General features: G+C 38.9%; 1 protein-coding gene across 2 annotated transcripts in view; it reads right to left on the bottom strand.

Annotated features, from left to right (window-relative positions):
* The window catches only part of cdc14aa (cell division cycle 14Aa), a 29225-nt gene extending 5580 nt beyond the window's left edge, over positions 1-23645 (bottom strand). Inside the window, exons 1-14 of one of the 2 annotated variants that reach the window (XM_089131025.1) lie at positions 23204-23645; positions 18191-18281; positions 18012-18087; positions 15465-15557; positions 15073-15152; positions 9750-9816; positions 9215-9277; positions 7871-7958; positions 7208-7438; positions 5504-5642; positions 3381-3546; positions 3195-3292; positions 2423-2551; positions 1952-2327 (exon numbers count right to left, since the gene is read on the bottom strand). In XM_089131025.1, the coding sequence (XP_088987151.1) occupies positions 1952-2327; positions 2423-2551; positions 3195-3292; positions 3381-3546; positions 5504-5642; positions 7208-7438; positions 7871-7958; positions 9215-9277; positions 9750-9816; positions 15073-15152; positions 15465-15557; positions 18012-18087; positions 18191-18281; positions 23204-23297 (1791 nt within the window). In that variant the 5' untranslated portion in view covers positions 23298-23645. Of the gene's footprint in view, positions 1-1951; positions 2328-2422; positions 2552-3194; positions 3293-3380; positions 3547-5503; positions 5643-7207; positions 7439-7870; positions 7959-9214; positions 9278-9749; positions 9817-15072; positions 15153-15464; positions 15558-18011; positions 18088-18190; positions 18282-18807; positions 19224-23203 lie in introns of those variants that run through there. The other variant, XM_039661312.2, reaches the window with a different exon arrangement.
* Between the last annotated feature and the right edge of the window lie 428 nt (positions 23646-24073).

Below are 24073 nucleotides of genomic sequence, written 5' to 3'. Positions count from 1 at the left end.
AACACAAAAGTAACAAGTAAGTAACGCAAAAGTAACAATGCATTACAAAGTAACTACTAAGTGACGCAATTGGTTACTATTTTGGGGAAAAATGCAATATTGTAATCATTTAAAAGTAACTTTCCCTAACACAGAAAGCAACAGTGACCATTGGAGTCAGGATGTAGGTGTCTAATGACGTGAAAGTTGGAGTCAGGATGTAGGTGTCTAGTGACGTGAAAGTTGGAGTCAGGATGTAGTTGTCTGGTGACGTGAAAGTTGGGAAATGTTTAACAATTAATGTAAGTAAAGACTGTGTCAGTGAAGCTCACCTCACCTTTCTCGAGCATTTGGTTGCTTGTTTGCTTTACTAGACACGTTTTATTAAATTGTACGAGAAAGCCCCATGTATCCATACTACATTTTTAAACAGCTCATATATGGAGTGAAATCACTATCAAATTTAACAAAATTTAAACAAAAAACAAAATCCCCTTCAGCTTGATCCCTAAAATGTTCATCATTAAGAAGCAGCTGTAGATGCACTTTCAATGCAACCCTGCTCAATTTATTGTGAGTAGTCTGCATTTTATTTTTTCTTTATAGAGTTATGAATGTTAAGAGCGTATATTATCTATAAACCATTTGGAAACCCTTTCAATCTCTACTTGGCTTCAGCTTCAGCATGTATCGAATGCCTCCTGCAGATCCAGCAACACAATCCCACATAATTTGCCCCTGTCCATTTCTTTTCTTATATAAAAAAAAAACATTATCATTGTCTCTGTGGAGTCCAGCCTCCTAAAACCTGCCTGTAACTGTACAGTATAGAGTTATAGTCTTCAACCTGATCATACATGATCTTTTCCATCACTGTTGATAAAACACTGGCCTATAATTATTACACTCTAAACTTTAACCTTCAACCTTTCTTATAGAGGGGAATAACTCTTGCTTATTTTAACTCCCCAGGAACCTTACCTTGTGTAATTGAAAGATTTATAATATAGGAGTAATACATTTAGCTGAGTCCTTAATATGCTGTGCTTCACTGGAATATTATCTAACCCTGTCGCTTTGTCACTTTTGAGTTCCTTTAACTTTTTAAAAACACTACTCTCATTCACTTTGGTAAATGAAAAACCACAATTTTTCAGCAATGGTAGTGAAAGAGCTACCTAAAATATTCTGCTACCTTCTTCTGATCAGTCATCAATCTTCCATCTACATTAATACTTATTCTTGAACATTTACCCTTACACTATTTGTCTTTTTTTCTATACCCCAACTCATTTAAACCTCTCCATAATTTTGTGTATCCTGCTTCAATTTACTGATGTTGTAATCCTTAAAGTTTTTTTTTAGCTTTTTTTATCTTATCTCTAACTTCATTTATTTGAATTCTTATCCCTTTTCTTTAAAACTCTGTCAACTAAGGCTCAGTCCGATTCTTAACTCTTTGTAGGGTGCCAAATTGAACTTAAACCTATCCCAAGCCATCTCCACATCATCGCACTGCATTACCGATGTCAGGTCAACCTTGTTGAGTTCCTCTGTAAATACGTCCGGACTGTTTTCCATCAAAAAAACATCAATGATAGTTTTGGTTTTACAAATAATTCTAAGTTTCAATGCATATGACTTACAAAAGGCACTAAATTGTAAAAAAAAAAGTTTACTGTTCTATATTATTTTCTTGTAAACACAAACATATATGATATATGTGTGGAAAAAGGAACTATCGGCGGCCTCGGTAAGTTTTATTCATAAATTCTTGGTCACTGGTGGTGTACATGGGGATCAAATGATGACCGAACTTTTAGATTGACCCTATCTTTAAATTCTAAAAAAAAAATAGTAGAAAGGACTTCATGTAGAAAGTGGAAAGTAGGGAAATTAGTAGCAGATGGAAAATAAGCAGAGGTAGAGAGTGAAAATCAAGGGCCGAAGAGACGACGAAGGCGTCACTCACTGGAATGGATCTGCTGAGGTAGCGTCCTGGAAACCCACTAAGCCCGGCGCGGAACGGACCTCTCCGAGGGCTCGGCCGGCTATAGCCGCCTCTGTTCATAGGCCTGACTGTACGACTAGCACTAACGGTGCCTGATGCAGTGAGGCTGTTGAGGTTAGCGTTGGCTTCTTGATTGAAGTTTACATGGGAGGGAGGAAGTCGGGGGTCAGCAGTGGTGTACCCAAAGCCAAAACTGGAGGGAAGTGCTGGGGAACACTGGGTTAGGGCAGGAGATGGGGAGGGCACAAAAGAGGAAGCAGGTGTGCTGGTTTCATCGTCACTGAAGTTGTTGTCGTTATAGAGGTTGCTGAGGGAATGGGCTAAACGGGGACTGAAGCTGTTCAGGATGCATAAAGGGGGGTTAACAACATCTGTAATGAACCCCATCCAAAAAAAAACAAACACCCAGGCTGTGCATTCACTTTAATGTACCTTTTTAGATTGCTAGCGGAGGATGAAGGGCTTCGCGTCAGTCTTTGTGGTGCAGTGGTGGAGGAGAGGAAGAGAGGAGATTTGGAAGACTTGGGAGAGGAAATGGTGCCCGGAGCTGGGGTTATCCCACTGCCAAAAAAAAAGAAAGACAAATAGCCGAGCAGTTCATTAAAAGGTAATGATGAAAGAAGGAAGCTTTTTCTCCACTGTAATAAGAACATTCCTTTTCAAAACAGGAAGTGAATTGCTCGGCAATGCTTTTGTGCAGAGAGTGAAATTAACTTTTTTACACTCACTAGCCAATTTCTCACATGCCCTGTCCCAAAGGGCACACTTCATGGTCTTTTGGACTTACTATGGCCGCCGCATGAGCATGAAGTCCATTTTCCTTGTTCATTTTAGGTTTCAGAAGAGTGGCCCTCGAGGGTGCCATTTGGGACAGGACCACACATGGATGCTTCATTCATACTCACATTTTCAAGTTCAATCACAACAGTGAATCTAATCACTTTTATACAGGCAAAACATTACTTTTTAATTTGAAAGATGTGTCACTTCTTGTCCAGCGTGTGACCCTCTTTACACTTTGTTTTGCTAATGTTGGAGTCGTCTGTTTGGAGAACATCACAACCCGCCAAACTGGCCTAGTGAGTTGAAATGTGTTTTCTTTTCGGCATTTAAGTCAAAAAAATCTGTTCTTCTTACAACCAAGAGTGATTTCATTGGCTGAAAGAACACTCATTTCCTTTATTTAGAATAACTGAAGGTCTACCTAAGCACTGTGGTTGTAGATCTGGGGTGGCGTTGGCCCTTTAAGGCTAGTAGTTTGTCTCCTTGCGTTGGAATCGTGTCCTCTTCTCTGAACTCATTCTGTAGTGTAACAAAACACAGTGTCAACACCAATTTTACAGTATTGTGTGCACTCAATTATGATTGGTGGATTCAGTTCCTTCAGCACCTCATCCACACTTGCTGGCTTCAGAATGGTGCTGTCGATGGACATGTTGTCCACGCTGGAGATGAGATGGGACATGTTTCTCTTCTGCTGTCGGCTTTGCCTCAGCTGCTGCTGCTTCTGCACTGAGCGATGGAGATCACCTTGCACCCACATACTGTGCTGCTTCCTTAAGACAGAGAAAGAAAGCACTTTTGAACATGGCCTCTGTGCAAGACTTGATTTTCCTGCCAAGACAAAAGCTCAGATCAAATCTCCTGCAATAAAACAATAAAAACACCCCTGGAGAGAAGACCTCAAAGATAGAGCACAGGACATCGCCTTTCGCCTTTTATAATGTATCCTTCCACTCCCTAATCCCTTCCATTCCCCCCCTGATTTAAGTCACTGAAAGTTCACTGAGAATGTCTATATATCACATGCGATTGGTAAAATGGTCTCAATTTCATTGCAGTCATTGATATTATGAAAAAGCATTGGAGAATTAATTTTTCCTTTTTGGGTGGTGTCTCTTCTCTGATAATTCTCTCTTCTCCTCTGAAAGCAAGTATTACCCCCGGAGGTAAATGATTAGACCCAAAACACCTCTAAAAATATTTGTACAAGCCTTTTTGACTGGTTTGGGTATAGGGAAAGTGGCAGACTGCTTCTTTGGGAATCTGTAACTAGAAAACCCCCACGCAGTGCTGTGTTAGTGTCTTCCTGAGTCTAACAGGAAGGAGTCTTGGATCACTCCTCCATAGGCTTCTATGGGATTAAAACTTGCCCGCCCAGAAAAGTTATAAAAGACATTTAACATATAACACAGAAGCACTGCGCTGTTACACTATGTGAACTAACTCGAGGCCCACACAGAAGGAAATGAATAGTTGAATAAAGCAGTAGCACCTCATTGCAGTACACGAGATCCAAGGGGCGGAGTCGGATCCAGATCTGAGGGGTGGAGTTGGGTAGGTTTAGGGGTGTGTTTAGGGATCAGGGGGTGGAGTTGGGTAGGTTTAGGGGTGAGTTTAGGGATCGGGGGGTGGAGCTGGTTAGGTTTAGGGGTGGGTTTAGGGATCAGGGGGTGGAGCTGGGTAGGTTTAGGGGTGGGTTTAGGGATCAGGGGGTGGAGCTGGTTAGGTTTAGTGGTGGGTTTAGGGATCAGGGGGTGGGGCTGGGTAGGTTTAGGGGTGGGTTTAGGGATCGGGGTGGAGCTGGATAGGTTTAGGGGTGGGTTTAGGGATCAGGGGGTGGAGTTGAGTAGGTTTAGGGGTGGGTTTAGGGATCACGGGGTGGAGCTGGGTAGGTTTAGGGGTGGGTTTAGGGATCAGGGGGTGGAGCTGGGTAAGTTTAGGGGTGGGTTTAGGGATCAGGGGGTGGAGCTGGATAGGTTTAGGGGTGGGTTTAGGGTACAGGGGTAGGGGGTTGGGTAGGTTTAGGGGTGGGTTTAGGGATCAGGGCGTGGAGTTGAGTAGGTTTAGCGGAGGGTTTAGGGATCAGGGGGTGGAGATGGGTAGGTTTAGCGGAGGGTTTAGGGATCAGGGGGCGGAGCTGGGTAGGTTTAGCGGTAGGTTTAGGGATCAGGGGGTGGAGCTGGGTAGGTTTAGGTATATGTAAGGTGGGAGGAGTTGGATCTGGAGGCGGCTCCCTGTGGATTTCATGTTCTGCAGTGAGAACCATCTCGAATAAAGTCGTTATTTTTGTTTGTTTTTTGCTCACAAAAAGTATTCTTGTCGCTTGATAAACTTAAGGTTGAGCCACTGTAGTCACTTGGACTATTTTAACGGTGTCTTTAATAACTTTTCTGGGCCGACAAATTTCAATCCCTATGGAGGACTGATCCAGCTTTCAGATTTAATCAAAAATATCTTAATTTGTGTTACGGAGATGAGCGAAAGTCTTATGGGGTTGGAACAACATGAGGGTGAATAATTGCTGACAGAATTTTCATTTTGTTGTGAACTATCCTTTTAAGTAAACTTCACCGGAGCGCTGAAAAGACATACTGTACACGCATTACGCCCACGCTGTTGGATTCTGCAGTTGGGCTGACAGGTGGTTCTTACTGTACATATGAACTGTTTTATGTCCCTATGTGTCTCAGTCTATCTGTAGACTCATGCACTTAGACAGTTTAGACTTACTGTTCGAGAAAGTGCTGCTGTGGTCCAATGACGGAGCCCGGCCTGCAGATTCGTATCCAGGCAATGGCCTCGGGCGCTGTGAAGCGATAATGCTTCATCAGGTAGCAGCCTATCAGAGTGCCTGTCCTGCCAAGGCCAGCTGTGCAAAGACAGTGGGAAATAATTTAGAGGAGAAAACAAAATTAAAAATTACATAAATCAGGAGAAAACACTCCCCATCAAAGACTAAGGGCCAGATTTACAAAACAGGGCAAATTGGCTTGAGAGCGCAATTCCAAAAAAGTGCAAATTAAAGAACAGAGGCGCGCAACTGGATAATTTCCATAATTACCAACGCAATCTACCAAGAGCAGCGCACATTAACGTCTACTTTAAGACAAGCTTTTTTGGGGTGGTAAATAATGGCGCAAATACCAGTAAAATGACTGGTGCAAAGTAACCTTAGTAAATCACCTTGCATAATTAATTTAAATACTCTCCTCCCATAAATTTGGTATCTGAAAGGGAAACTCCTACAAATGCATATGCGATAAGGTCAGAATCAAAATTAATCCTTTTCAGTGCTGTTTTTTCCCCTGCGTGTCTAGCAAATCCAAACAGTAGTTGTTTAATGCCATAAGTGGGTTTGTGCTGGAGCAAGCTGTTAGTAAATTGTTGTAAAATCTAGAAAAAATAAGACATATCCATGTGACATGGCTTCATCCTCAAAAACTAAGAATCAATAGCAGTAAGTAAATAATTGCCAACCATAATATGGCAATAATTGAAATGTTATACTATTTTGTCTATATTAATATATAATCAGTCACTTTAAATACAAAACTTACTTCATACGTCACAACATTCAATTACATTGTGCAAGAATTAAAAAAAATGTATAGTGTTTTTTAAAGATGAACTTTAAAAGGTTAGTTCACCCAAAAATTAAAATTATGTCATTAATTATTCATCCTCCTGTCGTTCCAAACCCTTAAGCTTTTCGTTCATCTTTGGAGCACAAATGAAGATCTTTTTGATTAAATCTGAGAGCTTTTTGTCCCTCCACTGAGGGAGGTGCCTTGAGTTATGAGCTCTACGTGGGTTTGTCCATGGGTTCCCTATCTGAATTAGCCTCTGTAAAGTTCCATTTTTTTAAAACTTCTTTTGCCCAAAATGTTTTTTTTCTGTGAAAGGAGCCAAACTGTGGAACTGGCTTCCTAAAAATATAAAGACTTTAACTAAACTGTCCACCATCAAAAAACTAACAATAGCCTGTTTCATACAGCAGCAGCAGTGTGATCATGCCATATGAAAATGTATATCGTTGTGTATGTGAGGTGTGCATCGGTGTGAGTTCGAGTGCATGTGTTTATTTATTAATTTTTATTGGTGCTAACTGGTTTCTGGACATTTTATTGTATTCACTGTCATTTTTTTACTCCTTTATTTTTTTAACTGTTAAAAGCTTTTCTAGGGACAGGTGTTGTTAATTAGTCTTGGCTATGAACACTGTGATACAGGCATCGGATTGTTCTTTATGTAATAATCTATGTTTTCTTTTCTTTTTTTTTTTTTTGTATCTGTCCCTATTCAAATAAACAATAAATAATATATAAATATTAAATAAATATAAATAAATATTTTACATACAAAAGTGCACCTCACTCTAGATGCAATAAAAAAAGATGCTGTTTCGTCACAAATCTAGTTTCTAGAGTGTCTCACCCTTGCAGTGGACGGCCACGGCACCCTCTGCGCTCTCACAGATATGTAGAAAGCGTCTTGTGAGGAGATCACTAGGCGTGGTGCCGTCTATGAAGAACAAGTCGTGATGTTCAAACCCGGCATCTGTGAAGCGCCGCTCTTCATAGATTTTCTTGTTCAGTCGCACAACATCTGTCACACTGTGCTGCCGGAAGTAGGAGAAGTACGATTCTGGAGCATGGAGAGGATAACCTGAAAGAAAGAGCCAAAACAGTCATCAGTTCATGAGTGAGTCACTCCACTGATAGGCTACTATCAGTTCACAAGTTCACATTTACAAATATTCAGAGTTAAAGAGTAAGTGTATTTTGGGTGCTGTTAAAATGCATATGATCACTCTGCACATCTAAACACAGTGTGAATCAACAACAACTAAATCAGCAAACATTACGAAACACAAAATGGATGTCACTGCCAAAACTTTTGGGCATGACTGTAAATGGTTTGACAAGCCATTTGTAATGTTTACTATACTTGTATCAAGTTTAACAGGGTTTTGGGAAACAACTGCCATTGAATTAAGAATAAATAGCAACAGGGTTAACATTGATCCAATAACAGTGGAATCTGGTATTTGTCAGGACCGAACTAGCTTTTATGTGCAAATCTAATGTGTCAGCTTACCGTTCTCGATTTTGCTCTTGGGATGAGGTCCACTGAAGGCCAACAGTTTTCCTGGCACAATCCAGTTAAAATCACCATTTTCCACACGCTTGTAATGCAAAAGATAAGAAGATACACAAATATACATAATTGCTTAATTAAAATTTATTTACATGAGTTATCTGTATCCTTTATTGCTTTTAACCCTCAGGTGCTCTTCGTTTAGTAGACACCTAAAAATGAAACTTTCTCCATCCCAGTAAAACCAATGCAATTTATTTTTGTTCTATAATATTTATTCTTTTTAATTTAGTATTTAATTGAGACTATTTAATTGAATTTATTAATATGTATGCAATATTTATGGTTTATTTTTGCCATGGAAATATATATATATATTTCTATATATATATATTGTTTTTTGTTTTTGTTTTTAAATATTAATGCAGTATTTTAGTTTAATATAGAGTCTAAGCCTTCAGAAAAAAAATATTTTTTGAAGAAAATTAGCACCATCTTGTTACAGTACAGAGAAAAATCATCATGGTGTAACCACTAGATGGCATGTACAGCTCTCTATGGAGAGGCATGTGAATTCCCCAGCTGTTTATGAACACATTTTTTTGATGTTGTTGGTGGTGGATTTGAATATAGAGTTGAAACAATCTCAAAAACTATTTCTTATAAAAAATAAAAAAAAAATTGACAAAAAACAAAAATTCATTTTTTTTTTTTTCATTTTTTTCCAATTTCCCATTCATTTCCTATGTTAGGTCATTTTTGACCGAAGAGCACTAGTGTGACTATTTTTTTTTACGACCACTTTTTTTTGTGTTCACATACCCAATGCCATAAAAGTCACCAAGGTTCGTAACATTCCGATGGAGCTGTGATTTTAAAAAATTCAAAACAGAAAAATTTTCGGTCAGAAATGACCGAAGAGCACCTGAGGGTTAAGTGCCCAAAATGTATCGATACTTAAATACATGTGAAATTGATTACATTTGATAACAAAATGTCCAAACAATTAATATTTTGCAATCACTTTTAACCAGTAAAGTAAAAAAAAAAAAGTATTGTTTTATATAAGAGTAAACAAGTTAAGAACATCAAAAACTATGAACATGATTCACTAAGTGTGACAATCAGAGAGTGTCCAAATACTTTTACTTTTTGCTTGCAAAATATACACTTTTCTTTAATAATAGCCACTTGATTTAATATTTTGCTATTATTATCACAGTTATTCAATGTTAAATGGTCAAAACTCATTGGGGCCACTGTAGACAATGTAGCAGTGCTGTAGAGTTTTAAAGTTAGATTATATCTATGAGAATGAAATATTAATATTAAAGAAGGTGATACCTCATAATGTTCATATTCTTCAACATCAAAATTCTCAAAGTCAAAGAACCCGTGCTGCAAGGCCTAAAGAGAAAACGTTTCATAAAATAAAGGCAAATCATGAATTCAATGGAAAATAATGAAAATCTAAATGCTTCCTGAGGAAATGTGTCTTCAAACGTGTTACAAGTTGTGTAATATCTCACTGTCTGCCAACTGTAATTCATTCCTCTAAGAGACTTGTCCCAAAACTTTCCACCCACGTATTTCCTTCTTAGTATTTTGCTTCCTGATAGTTATCAGTTATTGTGTGGCATGTCCTTTACGTAATCCGTCTATTAGAGCCTGTGCCAATTCTTTCTCCCGTGTCAGATTGAAAAGACAGATAATTGGACTAAAAGATTACGTTCTGCGGATAAAGTTCATTATGCGTCTACACTGTCCAGCCTTGGTCCAAAAAATGGGTCAAGAATGTCACAAACTTTACCCTTCCTAAATATTAATAACTCAAACAGATGGTGCATTTGAAGCAAACTCTTCCCTTTAATACACTTACCTTGCGTATTCCTTGTAAACAGTCTAATATGGTTAGATCATATGTGCAGTTCCCAAAAGCAGCATCTCTATATGGAAATAAAATAACATTTTTTTGTGAATGTATGATACAATCTGTGTGTGTGCATGCAAACCTACCTACACTGGGGTAACTTGCATTATGAAAGGACGCAAGATTCTCTATCCTAAAGATATTAAACCAAGTCTATTTTTAGGGCTAAGATTTTCACTTGAATAGCTTCTTGTCCTTTTATGAACTTTGATGTTTATGATTTTTAGTCTGCCCTCTAAAAATCTCCATATTTCATAGCATTCAGTGTTATCGTGCAATTTAGAGAAAGGTGGTCTGTGGGGTACAGTTGAAACACATTATCACAGTAACTTAATGTTAGAACGTTTGATCACAACTTTTTTCAGTCGACATAATGTTGTAGGGTCTCCTTAGCACAAACTTAATGAGTGAATGCGTGCTGACATCTTATATACCTGTATGTACGGGGGAGTGACTTGGCATGGAAATTCCACCCGCCAATTCCATTGGTTGTTTTTCTACAACTCAGAGGTGATTGGAGCTCCCAAGACGTTACTTTCCCAGCTTAACTATTTGTTGCCAACATTTCAATTAAGTTCTTAAAATGTTCTTTTTGAATGTTCTTTGAATGTTTTGAGTGGTAAAATTTAGAAAATATTTTAGGGGGAAAAAAAGCATGTTTTTGTGCTAACATTCTATGAACATTTTTTTAAGACCTGATAAAAAAAATTCTAATAACATTGATGGAAGAATGTTTGTTCATAACTTTGCCAGAACATTAGCCACGTCCTGAGAACGTTCCCTATTAGCTGGGTACTAAATAAGAGTGTTTCCATTGTAATATGGTACTGTTTAAGCTGTATTTTTAAGTATTTTTTTTTTGTCTTTATCATCTAACTGTGGAAAATATGAACTATTTATTAGGGATGGGCAACGATTAATCATGATTAATCGTATCCAAAATATATCATTTGTATAATTAATTTGTATAAATACACACACATGCATGTATATATTTAAGAAATATTTGTATATACTTTATATATATTTATACATAATTAATATTATATAAAAATATAAATATTTGATATATTAATAACACATTTTTCTTAAATATACACATACATGTGTGGGTATTTAAATATACAAATTAATTATACACACTACACACACATATATTATGTAATCACAAACTTTTATTTTGAATGCGATTAATCACAATTAATCGTCGCCCATCCCTACTATTTATAGTTAATATCGTTCATTATTTTTTTTAGTTGAATATTTTTAATTACTGTAGTTTTTGTTTTCCAGCTTGTTCAAACTGTATTCGCTCTAGCGTTCAAAAGTTGGTAATATATTATATCATAAGAAGTCTCTTATGCTCACCAAGGCTGCATTCATTTAATCAAAAATTAAAGTAAAAACTTTAGTTTTTTATAAGTAAAAACTATTTTTTGTAGCACTTTAACATAACTTTTTTCTATTTGATTGTACAATTGAACAATTGTTTGAACAAATTCATTTGTTCAAATGCAATTTATTGCTGCAATGTCTAAGCTGAGTTTAAAATTTTCAGTGTCACATGACGCTGTTGAACTTGTATTCACAAGTTGGGTTATGATGTTCTGGTTTATGTCAAGATGTCATAACAAAGATATCTTAATGTCATATTTGCATTCAAAATGTCATTATTGAGCGAAAGACACTTAATGGCAGTTGTCATAAACATGCATGAACCCTACTTCATATTCAAGACATATGTCATGTCATGGTTATGAAGGTGTCATGTCAGTCTTATGCACACCCCTTCAAGTAAAGTGTTACCAATCATTCTAATATGCTGATTTGCAGCTCAAGAAACATTTCTTAATATCATCAATGCTGTTTAATATTTCTGTTAAAAACTTTTTCCAATGATTCTTTGATGAATAGAAAGTTCAAAAGAATAGCATTTGTTTGAAAAAGAAATGTTATTATGGATTCATTTAATGCACCCTTTCTAAATAAATGTAATTTCTCTTTACATGGCAGCAGGGCCTGAAGTTAACTTTTTCGGCCATTTCGGTCGACTTTTTACCAGCCATTTTTTTTTTTTGCCTCATAAACGTGAAACCCCCCCCCCCCCCCCCCCCCGGGAATTTCACAATATTGTTCTTTAACTTGTAAGAATACACATTTAAGTGCTGTCAAGTAATAATAACTCTAACAACATACCTTTAAAAAAATTCATTCATTTAAATTACATTCATTGATTTTGACAGACACACAAACACAACATAGTATAGGCTAACTATAATATAGTATATACTCAACAGATAGATCTACCGCAACTCGTAAACAAATCACACACGGCTGTGTTGATGGCGGATTTATTCACGTAGACAGGTCTTACTCTTAACAGCTTTTAGTTACAGGAACCAAATTAATACTGTTATTACTGGTAAAATTACCGGGTACCGGACATTTTCTCACCAGTTCCCAACTCCCAATATGCACAGTTGCACACGCACATATGTGCAACTGTCATTGTACTTTAACCTACGTCAGCGTTACTGTCACAGTCTTCGTCTGCACCATCCTGTCTGCGTCTCCAGCACTACACTTCCCATGATCCTCTTGTCTGCACACCTGAACTCACTCCCTCATCAGCCTCCCGTTCAGCGTCCTGTTCATCTTTTTCACCTGTCTTCACCTCATTATGTTTGATTCTTCTGTGTATTTAGTTCCCTCTGTTTTAGTCAGTCTTTGTCGGTCGATGTTAATGTTACCCTGTGTTCCGCCTGCCTGTTTCCTGTTATTTTGAGATTAAACCTTTTGTATTGGAGCTTTTCTGGACTCTGCCTGTTCGTTTGCCTGCACCCACCCCGTGACAGATCGACCGACCCCCAAAACATGGATTTAGCAGCTGTACAACTTCTCCTCCTGGAGCAGGAGGATCAATCCCTCGAGGCCCACACACAGAGGTATTTGGACTTGGTACCTCATGTTCACTATGATGTTACCAGCCTCTGTGTGTTCTTCCGGGCAGGCCTAAATGCTGAAACCCAGGCACGCCTGCCCGGAGACGGGCCTCGAGGGGACTTTGCGGCCTATGTGGAGTGGGTGCTGGTGTCATGTGGATCTCCCTTTACCGTGGATGACGTCACCAGCCCCACTCCATCGCTCGAATGCTCTTCACCGCTGGTTCCGTCCAGCTCTCCAGAGACTGAATGCTCTTCACCGCTGGTTCCGTCCAGCTCTCCAGAGATTGAATGCTCGTCACTGCTGGTTCCGTCCAGCTCTCCAGAGATTGAATGCTCTTCACTGCTGGTTCCGTCCAGCTCTCCAGAGACTGTATGCTCTTCACTGCTGGTTCCGTCCAGCCCCCCAGAGACTGTATGCTCTTCACTGCTGGTTCCGTCCAGCCCCCCAGAGACTGTATGCTCTTCACTGCTGGTTCCGTCCAGCCCTCCAGAGACTGTATGCTCTTCACTGCTGGTTCCGTCCAGCTCTCCAGAGACCGTATGCTCCTCACCGCTGGTTCCAACCAGCCCCGTCGAGACCGTCCAGCCAGCGCCAGAGACCGTCCAGCCGGAGCCCGAGACCGTCCAGCCAGAGCCCGAGACCAGGATCCCACCCAGCCTCCCTCTCCCGCCTCCTCTCATCTGTCCTCCATCTTCTCTCCTGCCCTTCAGCTCCCCGAAACCAGCTTGGTCTGTGGATCCCCAGTCTTCGCCTCACACCTCCTCCATTTGGACACTTCCTCGGCCCTCTGTCCCATCAGCTCCCCCGTGGCTCCTACCTCCCTCAGCTCCTCCATGGCCCCTCAGTCCACCAGCTCGGCCAGGCTCCCTCGACCCTCCGGACTCCCTTCGTTCCCTCGTCATCCTCCCTTCACCTTTGGACTTCCTTCCCTTTGCTCCGCACCGTCAGGTCACCCCCCCGGTTCTGTCGGACTCCTCACTCCCTCCAGTCACCCGTCAGCCCTCACTCCCTCTGGCCTCACCGTGTCCCTCTGTGCCCCTGTCGTCACTTCTGTCACCTGAGCCTGCGGTGTCACCATGGTCCCTCGGTCCCTCCTCAGCACCATATGTCATCTGTCCCTCAGCTTCACCCTGGTCTCCTCTTCCATCTGCTCCGCCCCTGTCAGTCGGCCCCCTGGTGTTGTCAGCCCCACTGCCATCGGCTCCACCAGGGGTCCTCCCTCCATCTGCTCCGCCCTGGTCTCGCCCTCCATCTGCTCCGCCCTGGTCTCGCCCTCCATCTGCTCCGCCCTGGTCTCGCCCTCAGCCTGCTCCGCCCTGGTCTCGCCCTCAGCCTGCTCCGCCCTGGCCACGCCCTCAGCCTGCTCCACCCTGGCCACGCCCCGCTCAGCACCCAGTTCGTCCCCCCTCCTTCATCTGTTCTGCGGCGTGAGGTCACGCCTCCCGGGAGGGGGGAGTTCTGTCACAGTCTTCGTCTGCACCATCCTGTCTGCGTCTCCAGCACTACACTTCCCATGATCCTCTTGTCTGCACACCTGAACTCACTCCCTCATCAGCCTCCCATTCAGCGTCCTGTTCATCTGTTTCACCTGTCTTCACCTCATTATGTTTGATTCTTCTGTGTATTTAGTTCCCTCTGTTTTAGTCAGTCTTTGTCGGTCGATGTTAATGTTACCCTTGTTCCGCCTGCCTGTTTCCTGTTATTTTGAGATTAAACCTTTTGTATTGGAGCTTTTCTGGACTCTGCCTGTTCGTTTGCCTGCACCCACCCCGTGACAGTTACATTATCTCATCCCATCTCACCAACAGTTTAATACTCGCACATCCAAACGTAGTCAGAAAAAGGGCCTCATCTTCTTTCTGATCGCATGAACGTTGCGAAACAACAGTCGCTGTCATAAATCAGCCACTCACGAACCTTGCCATTGCCGCCGATTGTTCACTTTGTATTAAAATGTCTTCTTTACTTTTCTTTTTCTCATCCTCATCTTTTTGTTGGCTGTTTGTTAGCAGCTGGCCCCTTTACCCCAGTAATGTGCCGCCACATTTTAGCTAAAGTCCAACGCAATAGCGGACTTTGTTGAAATGTAAAAATCCTAATGAATCACTCACAATTCTCATTGGCTGCCTGCCAATGTGGCAGGTAGATTGACAGTGTTACCCGCCAATAGCAAAATTCACCCGCATTTGGCAGGTGGTCGGGTGTTAATTTCAGGCCCTGCAGTGTGTACATACAGTAAAGTATAAGACTATGGTAATGAGGTGTGACTAGCATGATGACACATGATCAGATCAGATTGAGCGTGTGTGTGTGTGCAGTATCTCACCTGAAGGGCAGGTATGACACATTGGTTCCAGAGATCAGGGCCCGGTACACTTCCTCTGGAGTTCTTTTTAAGTAGATTACCTGAATAAAGAAGCGAGACATGACTAGCAATTTCTCTAAGACACTTGTTTTTGCCCCTAAAACATGAGGGGGTAAAAATCAACAAAAATGATCATCTTCTAAGGTTACGGAACAGGGGTGTCCAAAGTCAGTCCTGGAGGGCCACTGTCCTGCAGAGTTCAGCTCCAGCTTGTCCAACACTTGCCTGGAAGTTTCTAGTATGTCTAGTAAGACGCTGGTTAGCTGGCTCAGGTGTGTTTAATTGGGGTAACTCAGCAGGCCCTCCAGGAGAAGGAATGGACACCCTTCTTGTAGAAACAGAGCTGGACTCACTGCATAAGCACCGATGAGGACGGCTGCATTGGCTCTCTTTCGTTGGTCATAACTTGTGTAATGGATGATGCGCTTTCTGGACAGAGTAAAAGACTGCAGATACACAAAAGACATATTCATGTTCAGATAGTTCATCCAAAAATGAACTGTTCCTTTAATAGAGTATATAAGGATACTTAAAGGGTTAGTTCACCCAAAAATGAAAATTCTGTCAGTATTTACTCACCCTCATGTTGTTCCAACCCCGTAAGACCTTCGTTCATCTTCGGAACACAAATTAAGATATTTAAGATATTAAGATCGCTCCTGCATACAGTCCATAGGCTTCTTGAGGGACTGGCTCTTGCCGTCCCCGAAAAGTCATAAAAGACATCGTTAAAATAGTCCAAGTGACTACAGGGGCTCAATCTTAAGTTTATCAAACGACGAGAAAACGTTTGTGCGCAAAAAAACAACAAAAATAACGACTTTATTTCAACTATTCGTTTATTTCTCCCTCTGCGCGAGTCAGGTTACTACTTTAATGGCGTAAGCTTCTGTTATTGTATGTCACACGCATCACACACACATGACCAGCGTCGGCCAATAGTGAGCCTACGTGTGACGTAGCTCTACGCAATCACACTACGTTAACGGACTATAGGCTTATGGAGAAGGAAGTGAATAGTTGAAATAAAGTCGTTATTTTTGTTGTTTTTTTTGCGCACAAAAGTGTTCTCGTCGTTTGATAAACTTAAGATTGAGCCCCTGTAGTCACTTGGACTATTTTAACGATGTCTTTTATGACTTTTCGAGGACGGCAAGAGCCAGTCCCTCAAGAAGCCTATGGACTGTATGCAGGAGCGATTTTAATATCCTAAATATCTTAATTTGTGTTCCGAAGATGAACGAAGGTCTTACGGGGTTGGAACAACATGAGGGTGAGTAAACACTGACAGAATTTTCATTTTTGGGTGAACTAACCCTTTAAGGCTCTGGTTGTCATTCCAACGCATTCTCATCCTACGGCGTCATATAGTGACACTTTTGAAATTTCGTCTAAATCCAACGCACATGGCACCCTTTAGCGTCAATATAACATGCACAGAGCTTTGTTTCGTTATGGACATATTCGGTCATTACATTATTTTATTGTAATTCCTGGCATAAAATAATAGTCTTTTTTTCTTTTAAGAATGTAATACTTTATTTATATGATCAAAAAGTAATTCTGATAGTTTGTAATGTAAATCATTAAAATCTAAAACAGTATAGCAGATTACATGCATAAAGTGCATATATGTTTAAAGTTCTGTCGTTTTTATTTTGGGGCAAAACAATGCAAAGCAATAAAATGACGGTTGAGAGATGAACAAATAAACGTCCCTCAAAACCCTGATGTATCATATTTGATACTCACATTTTAACGTTTTTTTTTTTTTTTTTTTTAAGTGAAAAATGAACCTTTAAAATAAAGGCTTCAGGTCAGTAAACGTTCATCTTGGAACATTATTAGCAATAAAAAAAGCCATTCTTACTTTAAAGTGTATGGATGCCACAGTATTATGAATGCCCAATTAGAGTGGTTTAAAAGGATAAAATAATAGATATAGGGTTAAAATGAAAAGAAAATGCATTTGAACACTTTTTGGTATAGTCAAACATAAGTGCATCATGTTGTGAATCATACTCTGCTACATTTGAGAACTTGACTTCATACATACACTAAAATAATTCACCAAAACACTAGTTGGTCAAACATGTTCTGAGAAAAGCTGTACACTAATTTGTTTTCAAATGAGACATGGTTTAATATTTTGAATCCAAATCAACATATTTTAGATGTTTTATGCTACTTAGATACAACTATTTGTGTAGCCTACCCACTTCACACTAAAGACAATCACATACAGTCCAGAAACACTTTAAGCCCTATAGCCCTTCTTAATCTGTCAGCTCCAGATACAAAGATAGTCATTGAAGTTCAATCCTTCATGCCAGAAACTTCTGTGGTGTCATTATAAAGACGTGTAACTCACAGGAATACCGCGCTCTCTGCTGCTCACTGCAGGAACTGCTTCTGACTCAATACAGTCTTGAAACACATATAACTTACTATTAATATAAACATTATGACCATGGCTGCTGGTGGTGAAGGGATTGTGACCACAGTTAAGGTTTTACAAAACTGAACTATTAATATTAGTGATTTTCATTTATTTTTGGAAGGCTGGGCTTAACCTAGGCTACCTATTTGCAAGAGATTAGCCTTCATGGTTTTCCAGGAAAGCATCTTTAAGTTCTGTTATCTAAGATTCATACATTTCTATATACTCATATTCACATGTTTGAATGAGAGAATAATTCTAATTTCTTTTAGGCAACCAAACTAATTTGTCTGCTAACTAAAAAGGCTGTTCTCAATATTTATCTATCAGGCCAAATATGAAAATGAAAAACATAATAGCCTATTTGATCAGTGAGTAGAATATGAATTTCTGGTGAAAGAATACAACAAGCACTGTAATGCAAACACTGAGCCATTTGATTCAAAGAAGATGATCTTACCTTTAGTTTTTTGTTCAGTTTGCAGCAATATCTGTACAGCATTGCCAGATTGAGGGGTCCAAAATCTGCATAAAAGCTTGAGACAGAAATGGACCATAAAGTCACCATTTGCCATGAAATGAAACAATTAAATATGAGCAGAACTTTACATGGTCAGTTAAAAACTTACAAAGACTTACTTTTCATATATAAATTCATCATCTGTGCAGAAGAAATGTGTGTTTGCTGTGCTCTTGGGTTTGCCTCTGAGAGTAGCGAAATACAGTCGATCTGGGGGAAAGAAAATACAACTGAATAAGTAAGTAATAATAATAATAATAATAATAATAATAATAAATGATGGTAAACCACTTTAAATCTCTTACATAACATATTATATTGGCTTATTGTAGCTATATAACTGGACTATACTGTAAAAAAAGTTGCAGCCTTATTTTTTTTAAGTACAACTATAGTCATTTCCATTTAAATCTTGAATCTTGTATAAAGTTATTTTTAAGAGTTAAAGCTATGTAAAAAAAAACATATGTTGTCATAATGTAGACTATCATTTATTTTTTTTACAGTACATTCTAGCAATCTGAATATAAACTACAAGCAAAAGGTAACACATTTACATTACTTTATATTATGTATATAATGTCCATGCATAACCGACCTGTAACACTCGCGTGCAACATACGTAATGCTAGGATATGTTATAAGATATGGATTGGGTAGATTAGAAAATAGGTTATATTTGTATTTGAACCTTTGTTTTATAAAAAAAAACGATATAGTATGTTCATCTTATTACCTTTGATAAACTCAGAGGATCCAAGCAGCTCATTGTCATCTCCCATTTTATTTAATACTGAAACTTCGGGATGTTTAAATATTTCCAGGAGTTTCGTTCCAACGGGTCGTTATATTGGAACATCCGGTAATTTAGAAAATAAATGTGTTTAAAAATAAATCCGTTATATCGAAGACAACACAGTCCTGTTATAACCCACTTCTGTGTCCCATAAGCTCTTCTGTGTCGAGTATAGACTGCAAATCCTCTAAATCTCTTCCGAACGGAAGGTGAGTTAAACACATCATGTTTTCCGTCAGTTTAACCTCATATATGTTCGTGTCCGTCAGTTTTCCGTAATCTTTTGCACTTTTATTGTGCTGGAGTTCCCTCGCACGTTCTTCCACGGCTGAAAACTTCACGATTAAAGTTAAAGAGACATTGCCTAGTTACCACTTGCCACACCACCACACAAATTCGTGTTGCTAAGGAGGGGGCAGTTTCGACCAATCAGATTACGCAGTGCTTGCTCTGTTTGGATCAAAGCTTTTCTCAGTCGCTTTGATATATTTCTCGAATCACCCTTTAGATTCATTCATAGACTTTTTCATAAAAGAAAAGTTTAGATTAGCAAAACTGTGTGCATTGATCAAACCAGCTAATTCAAACAGCAGCACACAATGTATTACCTGCAAATTTGTCAAAATCCTTAGTTTATCTCTCAAAAGTTATGCCAGTGAACCAGTCCTTCAGATGTGAACTATTTTTGATGACAATGTATATATTATAATAATGATTGAAAACATGATCCACAATAGTGCCCTTATTTCATCAGAAACGTGTCTAATCTGGTGTCTTCTCTCTTCCTCTAGTTTTCCTCTGTACTCTTCCACCTCACGACACGTCCTTACTTTTCTTCTTCCTGACTGTTGACCCTGTTTGTTTCCTTTGTTGTTTTTCCATTGTCAGAATTTGTAACACTGTTGTGCTCTATATAGTATATGCTTGCCGAATGATGCACTTCTGAGATATTTTAGAGAACTGGTTGATCTAGTGCTTTATATTCCCCTTCGTTAGTAAAATTCAAAATTCACCAATTCAGGACACACACACGCACACACACACACACACACACACACACACACACACACACACGCACACACACACACACACACCCACACACACACACACACACACACACACACACACACACACACACACATATGGGTGATTCTTCAATTGGGGGCTATTTTGCCATCTTAGATTTTGATTAATGAAATTTGGTTAAATTTTGTTAGAATTATGTCAAGACAATGTTTACATGTTTTGATGTAAAGATATAATAATGGCCGCAACTGAGCTTAAATATTATTTGAGTATTTTATATCTATTTGTCAACTGGCACTTCAAAATGTCATTCCCATCACAACATCAAAAAGTCTTATAACGCACAGAATGTATCAAGGAGGTCATTTAAACTCATTTATCTTGCAAATAGTTTTAACCTTTAACAATGCGTATAAAAAACAAAATGTTTCCACTCAGCGAATTACGGATATTTTCTTGTTCTTACCATAAAAACGTATTTTTCTGTGTTCGTCAAAGCACACTTTTGTTTAATTTCTGGAAAATTAATTTTAGATGTTTTTTCTTTGAATAGGTGAATGAGTATTTTATTAGGCTTTTCATGTAGCACCTCAGGATTGAACATAAAACATTTTTAAAGGTACATTTGCTGTAAATTAAGCAACGTGGCGGTAATGACATACTGTTCTGGTAAAGACATAGTGTTTTGGTAATGACATAAATGAAAAGTGCACTGATACGTAAAGCAAATTTAAAGGCTTAAAATAATGACTTTTGGTGAGTGTTGTTAAAAGAAATCGCCCTGGTTGCGTATGCAACCCACCGTTCCCTGAAGGAGGGAACGGAGGACGTTGTCGACTGTTGACTGAATGGGGATCGCGCCAGAGAGCCTATGTTCTTCGAGTACTATTGAACGAGCCAATGTAATTGGCGTGCGTGATTTGCATCACACACTCCCGTCACTGTAGGGACCGCAACGTATGGACCCAGCCTAACACAGGTTCCACACTGCTTATGAGTGGTAGGCCTAACACCGTCGAGCTGGTACTGTGTAGTGGAAAAATGCCTTAAAGTGTGAGATTACTTTAAGCTTTCCTGTTTCTTTTCTTCTTTTGTATCTTTCTTTTTTTCTGTAAACATACTGCTGATATTTTACAGGATCTCCCTTCAATTTTTTTCTATAATCTCTAGACCTTTCTGTTGATTTCTTGGAAGCCATTCTGGTTAAAAAAAATAAGAAAAAATTGTTTTATGAAGTAAGACCTATCACTTAAGTTTCACTGTAAAACCACAGTATTATGCTTCTTTAACTTAATTAATAAACACACAATATGATATAGATAGTGACACGGAACATGTCATTACCACCATCACTTGTCATTACCATCACAACAAGTTGTGTGTTGGTAATGACGTGTTGCGGTAATGATATTTTTAATTTTTTTCAGGAAAAAAAGATGCTAGGTCATGGTTTTGCTAACATTACTCAACAGCTAGTACAAAAAACTTTAAATACACATAAATCATGTGAATGTATATATAAATGTATCAAAATATTGCTGCTACAACATTTATGGTAATGACGCTGAATAAGTCTACTCCATGATCAGAAAGAATTCAAGATTAAATAACTTACTTTTTCAGACATCAAATTTCACTGTTCTTTCATGGCTGACATGTGCTCCACTTCTAGTCTTCATTTCCATGGTTACGGCATAAACAAGTCTCACCCTCAGAAATATCCTTGTTGTAATTATAGACTGTTGCGGTAATGACAGTATTGTTGTGGACAATACTAAATTGTTAAAAATATTCACAAATTGCACAGATATTAACCCGAATTATGCATCAAGTGCCTTTTAAAGTTACTGTTTAAACATATATTGTAATTGTTTAATGAACTGATTACATTTTATCACATTTTCAGAGCAGACAAGTTTTGAAGTCTGGGTTGGGGACAAGGCCTGAATAGCCAAATATTAGTGATGAAAATAATTTTAAAAATGGAAATCATACTGATTTTTTTGTATAACATTTTTTCGTGGTACAACAAATATAATTTTAAATAACTAAACTGTTTATTTTATAATATTGTATTTTTAACATGAATGTATAACCTGGGGACATAAAAGTTCCCCTAATTGAAGAATCACCCATATATATATATATATATATATATATACTGTATATAGTCTAAAAGAAATATATAGAAACCCAGTATAATATATTTTTATCTACATGACATTTACAGTAAGCACTTGATCATGTAGGAAACATCAGACAATTGTACAGAATCAATTGCATTACTGAACCAACCGATAGATAGATAGATAGATAGATAGATAGATAGATAGATAGATAGATAGATAGATAGATAGATAGATAGATAGATAGATAGATAGATAGATAGATAGATAGATGATAGATAGATAGATAGATAGATAGATAGACAGATAGACAGATAGACAGATAGATAGATAGATAGATAGATAGATAGATAGATAGATAGATAGATAGATAGATAGATAGACAGATAGATAGACTGATAAATAGACAGACAGATAGACAGACTAATAGATAGATAGATAGATAGATAGATAGATAGATAGATAGATAGATAGATAGATAGATAGATAGATAGATAGACAGACAGACAGATAGACTGATAAATAGACAGACAGACAGACTGATAGATAGATAGATAGATAGACAGGCAGACAGACAGACAGACAGACAGACAGACTGATAAATAGACAGACAGATAGACAGATAGATAGATAGATAGATAGATAGATAGATAGATAGATAGATAGATAGATAGATAGATAGATAGATAGATAGACAGATAGACAGATAGACAGATAGATAGATAGATAGATAGATAGATAGATAGATAGATAGATAGATAGACTGATAGACTGATAAATAGACAGACAGATAGACAGACAGACAGACTAATAGATAGATAGATAGATAGATAGATAGATAGATAGATAGATAGATAGATAGATAGATAGATAGATAGATAGATAGATAGACAGACAGACAGACAGACAGACAGACAGACAGACTGATAGATAGATAGATAGACAGACAGACTGATAAATAGACAGACAGATAGACAGACAGACAGACAGACTGATAGATAGACAGATAGATAGATAGATAGATAGATAGATAGACAGACAGACAGACAGACAGACAGATAGATAGATAGATAGATAGATAGATAGATAGATAGATAGATAGATAGATAGATAGACAGACAGACAGACAGACAGACAGACAGACAGACAGACAGACAGACAGACAGACAGACAGACAGACAGACCTGTGATGTGTGTTATCCAGGCTGTTGGTGGCACCATGGCTGGACGCCTGCGCTTAAAGCGCCAGTGTCCCCTCCAGGCCGGCACATGGGACATGCCTTCATTGAGGTGCGTAAATGGAGGTAGAGTATATTGCTGATGAAGAATCACATCCTTATGTCGTCTCCCATATAAACTGGAAGCAGCCGCACATAATTTGAGTCACAGAACGGAAGAAATAAGCTGCATTTCTCCAGAACTTGTCGCAGCTCCACCCGCCAAAGTGCTGCGAAACAAAGGTAAGAGGGGCTCAAGTGACCGCCTCGGGTTACAGCTCGACTTCAGAAAGGCCCGGCTCCGGTGCTGTCAAAGGTTTCCGGTTACTCTTAATTCCCATAGAGGTGGGAATGTCACTGCTGAATTCTCACTCTCATTGGGCTTGAAATTCAACCTCTGTGACACACTCGTATAGTCTCTGCCACTATGAAACAGCATGGGCTTTTCACCACTGCAGCCGTCTGGAGTCCCGTTCTCTTGTTCAAGGTTCACTGGCTGTGGGACAGTGCGAAGGTACACCTGAGATGAGGACATGCTTAGAGGCCAGAGTCCAAATGGAACAGGGTTTCTAATAACAGGCAAGGTCAACCACAGCGTTACAGGAGAGCTTATCAGCGCTGTAGATATTTGAGAAACACTGGAAGAGGAGCTCTTCCCCACAGGATGCGGATGACATGAAAGATATCATAAATGCTGCTTGACATGACATGATGTTTAACATGAGATAAAAGTATGTTATTTGTAATTATGACATGGCTGACTGATTCGAACATCAAATATTCTTGTATAATGACTGCTAAAATGTATTATTGATCATCGTCCCCCATGTATTGTTT

Source organism: Pimephales promelas, chromosome 5, assembly GCF_988280905.1.
Source record: "Pimephales promelas chromosome 5, fPimPro1.hap1.1, whole genome shotgun sequence".
Taxonomy (NCBI): domain Eukaryota; kingdom Metazoa; phylum Chordata; class Actinopteri; order Cypriniformes; family Leuciscidae; genus Pimephales; species Pimephales promelas.
Note: the sequence above shows the minus strand (reverse complement) of the source record. Positions and strands in the feature narration are given on the sequence as shown.